The following is a 6,784-nucleotide window of genomic DNA, read 5'->3' as shown; positions in this document are numbered from 1 at the left end:
AATCCTATTTGCTCAAGAAAGAAGCACATTTCTTATTTTAAATTAACCTAAGAGATTTAATTAAATGTTCTATTTCACACAGGAAGTCTTTAAAGATTGGATTTTTTTTGAAGAACCTCAGTTTGTGAAAGTAAATTTTCCCAGCAAGTATAAGAAAATTCACAGTTGCTTCTAACGACTTGTTTTGGTTTTCAAAATAACAAATAACATCCTTAAGGTACAAAATTACCACTCATATTAACCTCGGAAAAACAATATGAACTTAAATCATCCCAAAACAGTGATGATACATCGCAAGGGTTCAGACTCAAGTTCTTCACTGGCAAGTTTACAATATTGTAAATCAGAAAGTAGACCAGACATTTTAATAGAAATAATGCAAACATTATATAGAATTCAAATGATGGGTTTGACAGTATGTTTTTATGGGTTCCTGTGCATATTGGCGTTCAAGCAAATGAAATTGCAGATAAGGAAGCAAAATAAGCTGCTAAAAATAATGATATTGGTCTAAATGCAAGTATAAGTAAGAGTGAAATCAAGAGTATTTTGAGGGAAAAATTACAAAAGGCACAAAATAAATTACTACGAATAATTTTAGAATTCATTCTAGAGCACATTTGCACAAAGAGTCTTTTAAAGAATTAGGCATGTTAACTGTTAGTAATAGAGTATGTTTTCTAAAACTGGGAATGGTACGTAAAATGTGGTTCAACAGCATTTATACAGCACTGGTTGGGATTTTAATATTTGTTTATTAAAATTTAGAAGTGTAGTGGGGAAAAATATGCTTTTATATACAAGTGCAATCATGTGAAACAAATGACTAAAATCAATCAAAGAAATAAAAGACTTAAGGAGGTTTAAAAAAGCTATCAAAAGATGGTTGTTTAAGGAGGATAATTATTTATCATAATTGAATTATTAAATAAATATTTTAATAATTTATGATTGATAGAGGGACTTAGTCGAAAATAAAAATGAATAAATGAAGCAATGTATTTGTGGATTATTTTGTTCCTGTTTTAAAATGTGGGGGTACTGTTTGTTTTATGCATCTACTGCAGGGGTGTCCACACTCGGTCCTGGAGGGCCGGTGTCCTGGAGAGAGTTTAGCTCCAACCCTAATCAAACACACCTGAACAAGTTAATCAAGCTCTTGCTATACTTTCAGGCAAGTGTGTTGAAGCAAGTTGAAGCTAAGATCAGCAGGACCGACTTTGGACATCCCTGATCTACTGTATTTTGAAGCCATTCATTGTTTTATTTAACAGCGAGAACCGCAATGCAAAAAAAAAAAAAAAAAAAAATATATATATATATATATATATATATATATATATATATATATATATATATATATATATGTATATATATATATATATATATATATATATATATATATATATATATATATATATATATATATATATATATATATATATATATATATATATATATATATTTTTTTTTTTTTTTTTTTTTTTTTTTGTATCCTCAACAGATTATATTGAAAAATGTATGGGATACTTGTATTTTTGTACAGCTTGTCTAAAATCTGGCAAATAAAATTCAATTTAATTATTCAGAAAAGAATGAGGGAAAGGTGGCAAAAACAATGGGATAGTGAGACAAAAGGGCCGGTGGTTTTACAGAATTCAAAAGAAAGTAGGAGAAACAAGAAGTGTAGGGGAAGACAGGAGAGAGGAGATAATAATATCTAGGATGAGATTTGCACACACAAAAATAAATAGGACACTTTTTAAAATGGGTAAACATGGTACAGGACAATGGTACAGGACAATTGGTTTAGTGGACAAGAAAAGACGATAGGACATGTTTTATTACACTGCATGAAGTATGAAGATGAAAAGAGGGATCTTAGTGAGAATTTAGAAGAGATAAGAGTTCAATTCAAATTACATGACAATCTACAAAATAACTCAGGAAATAAATGCTTTACCTTTTTATTGCAGTATCTTAAAAATACTCATTTAAAGGAGAGGATTTAATAGGTGAGGGGTTGGGGGGGGGTTGATGGGGGAAAACACCATTTGTTGTTTGTCAACCGCCAATAAATTGAAGAAGAAGAAGAAGAACAGACCATATATACGTATGTATATTTCATATACATATATATCATTTATTTTCTTGTCGGCTTAGTCCCTTTATCAATCCAGCGTTGCCACAGCAGAATGAACTGCCAACTCATCCAGCATATTTTTATGCAGCGGATGCCCTTCCAGCTGCTACCCATCTCTGGGAAACATCCACACACACATTCATATACTACGGACAATTTAGCCAACCCAATTCACCTGTACCATATGTGTTTGGACTGTGGGGGAAACCGGAGCACCTGGTGGAAACCCACGCGAAGGCAGGGAGAACATGCAAAACACACAGAAACACCAACCGAGCCAAGGTTCAAACCAGCGACCCAGCGACCTTCTTGCTGTGAGGCGACAACACTACCTACTGCGCCACTGCCTCGCCCACATATATATATATATATATATATATATATATATATATATATATATATATATATATATATATATATATATATATATATATATATATATATATATATATATATATATATATATATATATATATATATATATATATATATATATATATATATATATATATATTATTATTATTATTATTATTATTATTATTATTATAATTATTGGACAAAATATAAACGGCCTGGTACAAAATACAAGTCTCCTTAATCAGACAACACACAAGCATATTAACAAAATATAATAAAATAAAAAATAAAAAAGCAAGTTCAAGTTGTTGTATTAAATCAGAGAGAATTACAGCATTCTTTTTCTTCATTTGTTTAAGCGATAGAATAGTTCCTTGTGAAAAAAAACATACAATTTGGGAGAAAATTTTAATTCTTTAACTATTCCTGAATTCTTAGAAATTCTGAAAAATCTCTTCTTATGTAAAAAGAACTTCCCAAGACTAATAACTGTGTCAATTGCTAAGTCGTGTGTTTCATCTTTCAAAAATAAACCAAACAGTGTATTTTCTTTTGGTAAAGCATTTAAATCTTCAAACTTAGAAAATAACCAATAATGCAAATCTTCCCCAAAGGCACAAGCAAATGCACAATCACAGAAAGGATACTCTGTAGTTTCAATTTCAGATCAGATACAGATATTCAGAAACACACTCAATTAAATCAGTTATTTTATTCAGCACAGATGTATGTACAATATATATTTGTTCACTTTGCAGTCTAACACTGAGAATAAACTGTAGAAAACATATTTAAAATAAATTAAGAATAAAATAATAACAACTAATATTATTCAGAATAATACAGATACTACTACGACTACAAATAATAATAATAATAAAAATAATTATTTTACTATAAATATTATTGTAAGAAATTGTATTTAAAGATTTCTCCAGCTGAATTTAGAAGTGAAATTTAGAAGTTTTCTGATAAATGCCACAAGACTTTATGAAATCTACAGTTTTGTTGTAGACAATAATTACCTATAATTCAAATACTTTTACATTTAAAAAAAAAAAAAAACATTTTAATATTGTCAATATTATTAGCCCCTTTAAGCTATATATTTTTTGATAGTCTACAGAACAAACCACTGTTATACAATAACTTGCCTAATTACCCTAACCTGCTTAGTTAACCAAATCAACCTAGTGAAGCCTTTAAATGTCACTTTAAGCTGTATAGAAGTGTCTTGAAGAATATCAAGTCTAATACTATTTACTGTTATCATGACAAAGAGAAAATAAATCAGTGATTAGAGATGAGTTATTAACACTATTATGTTCAGAAATGTGTTAACAAAATCTTCTCTCCGTTAAACAGAAATTGGGAGGAAAAATAAACAGGGGAGCTAATAATTTTGACTTCAACTGTATAGAGCAGTGGTTCTGAAACTGTGATTTGTGTACCACTAGTGGTACGCGGGCTGCCTTCTAGTGGTACACACGAGTAATTCAATATGTCAATGTACATGCAACATATTCTTTAAAATGTATCAAAAATGGTTCATATAAATATGATGACATTTAGCCTATGTTTATGAGGTTCAAGCAGCATTTCTAGGCTTTGATGAATAGGATACTATAGGTTAACACTTTACATTTAAGTACAGGATATATATATATTTTACTTTTTAAGAACAGTAGCCTACCACTTTTAATGAACTTTTAAAAGCACATTTTAAATTAAACGTTGACATTTTACTTTGTTTGTTTGTTTTTTTTTTTTTTACATATAAACGCAGCAGTATTAATGTTCAAATTATTTATAAGGTTTAAAGTGGTAGATAATAATAAGTATTATTAATAATAGTAATTAATCTGCCAAGTTTTAAAACTGTGCAGAGCTGTAGTTGCTTAATTTAGCCTACTACACTACTGTATTTCAATACTGGTCATATGGTGGTGCTTGGAGGGACAATTTTTTTCTGAGGTGGCACTTGATGAAAAAAGTTTGAGAACCACTGGTATAGAGTGTTGGGGAAAGTTACTTTTGAAAGTATTGCATTACAATATTGAGTTACTCCCCAAAACTATTTGCGTTACTTCTTTATAATAAATGATGTGGTACGGTACTTTTGAGTTACTTTTGCATTACTTTTTATTACCTGGGCTGGGTGAGGCTTGACCTCTTTCAGAACTTGTTTTTTCCTTTCTTTTTTGTAAACTGTAAAAACTTTATCAAATGAAATGAGTGTAGTTAGCTCCAAATGGACTAAAAGTTAATTCTGCTCATTTAAAAAAAAAAGAATTTGGAACTCAGTGTTGAAGGTAACCCCCCCCCCCCCCCCAACACACACACACACACACAATGTACACAAACAATGCTATGTTTTGCAAATAAATGACATTGTTTAGATGAAAACAATAAATTTAATTAAATATTTGAGAAATTGAAAATGAAAATGACTAAAATAAGTTTCTTGTGAAGCACTAAAACTCTTAGTTTTATTGCTGCTTAAATTATATTAAATTAAAAAGTAAATCAAAGAAATTAAAGATAAATGTATAAAATAAAAAACTAAAATTGTTAATGATAAAAAAAGTTATATATATATAAAAATATATATATATAAGGAGTCGAGCCGGGATTCAAACTCAGGACGCCCTGACGTGCTATTGCACGATATTTCGGCGTGCTAACCACTAGAATATTGCGCCGACGAAAAAAAGTAAAAGTTACATCTTTTACATAGATAATATAAAATGACACTGCTTTCCAAAAGCTAATTAATTAATAATTAATTAGATGGGAAGTTTGTGAATGTGTGGGAAAATGTGCATTATAGATTTATTCATTCATTCATTTTCCTTCAGCTTAGTCCCTTTATTCATCAGGGGTCACCACAGCAGAATGAACCGCTAACTAATCCAGCAAATGTTTCATACTGCGGATGCCCTTCCAGCTACAACTCAGTACTGGGAAACACCCATACACACTCATTCACACACACACATTTATACACTACGGCCAGTTTAGTTCATCAATTCCCCTATAGCGCAAGTGTTTGGACTACGGGGGAAACCGAACATGCAAAACTCCACACAGAAACTCTAACTGACCCAGCCGGGACTCAAACCAGCAACCTTCTAGCTGTGAGGTGACAGTGCTTACCACTGAGCCACCGTGCCATCCCTAAAGATATGTATTAAATCTACACCAGATGGGAAGATTGTGAATATGTGGGATAATGTGCATACTAGATTTAAATGCAGAAAATTTATTGCAGTACTAGAAATTATCAGGTTGACATTTTAAGAAATGTCAATGAAGTAAATAGAGTTTCCATTGGATTTTGCATATGTTTTAGAAAATAAAGCTCTTACAGGTTGCATTTTCCGAATGTAATCAGACATATAGATATAGAAAAGGGGATATAAACAAGTTTGTAAATAATTTTTTTTGAATACAATTGGAAAAGTCAAGCCAAGACACTTTACAGGAAGTACACTCCCAAAATAATACTGAGATACACTCATAATACTCATACTGAGACCAACGTGAGCATTTAGGGGGAAATAATGTTATTAAATATAGCTAGTTTAATATTTACTGGGTAGCAATTATGAATGATTTTGACAGAGACTTCAACAGATTTATTAGACAAGATTTTTTTGTAGAAGAGTGTGTGTGTGTATGTATGTGAGTGTAGCGCGCGGGGACGAGTGCGTGTGTGTGGCGCGCGCACACGGCTGATCTGATGACGTGGTGTCGTTCGCTCAGCTGCGCGAGAGGATGGCGGACCAGAACAGGCAAATCAAACTCGCTGCAGCTAAGAAAAAGGTACATTTATGAACTTTTCCGACATTTATCAACTATTATGTGACAAAGTGCTTCTGCTGAGTGAGTTTGAACCGCGTCCGAGCGCGTGTGTTTTATATGTCATGTTGACATTCCACGTCTGCCGGCCACTCCGCGGGCCTGTGCCCGAATACCAGCGCTCTCAGACGGGCGCGGCCGTCAGGAAACACCGAGGACTGAGCCGAGAGAAGAGCTTAAACATCAAGAACACCAAATATATCACTTTACTTATGTATACGACAAGTTTAACCTATTAGAGTTGTGCTATAAAGTGCGAGGAGATCAGTCACGCTAATGTTATTATCTTCTGATTCGGCGTCAGCTACGTTAACCAGATTAAAACATAGAAACACTGAATTATTTTAAAATAAAAGTAAAACGTGGCTCTAACTTAAAGTCGTTATTTTAAAATAAAAAACAAAATTCTTGATTTAAGTCCTA

At 31.8% G+C, this 6,784-nt stretch overlaps 2 protein-coding genes across 9 annotated transcripts in view; both read left to right on the top strand.

Moving 5' to 3' along the window:
* Positions 1 to 6,784, top strand: part of rabepk (Rab9 effector protein with kelch motifs) — a 373,763-nt gene that overhangs the window by 124,429 nt on the left and 242,550 nt on the right. The window lies entirely within an intron of this gene.
* The window catches only part of golga2 (golgin A2), a 61,585-nt gene continuing 61,010 nt past the window's right edge, over positions 6,210 to 6,784 (top strand). For 7 of the 8 annotated variants that reach the window (XM_005168083.6, XM_005168082.6, XM_009301121.5 and 4 more), the window contains exon 1: positions 6,210 to 6,325. In XM_005168083.6, coding sequence (XP_005168140.1) covers positions 6,278 to 6,325 — 48 coding nt within the window. In that variant the 5' untranslated portion in view covers positions 6,210 to 6,277. The remainder of the gene's footprint in view (positions 6,326 to 6,784) is intronic. The other variant, NM_001127334.1, reaches the window with a different exon arrangement.

Source organism: Danio rerio, chromosome 5, assembly GCF_049306965.1.
Source record: "Danio rerio strain Tuebingen ecotype United States chromosome 5, GRCz12tu, whole genome shotgun sequence".
Taxonomy (NCBI): Eukaryota; Metazoa; Chordata; class Actinopteri; order Cypriniformes; family Danionidae; genus Danio; species Danio rerio.
The sequence above is the reverse complement of the archived record's forward strand: the minus strand, read 5'-3'. Positions and strand labels throughout refer to the sequence as shown.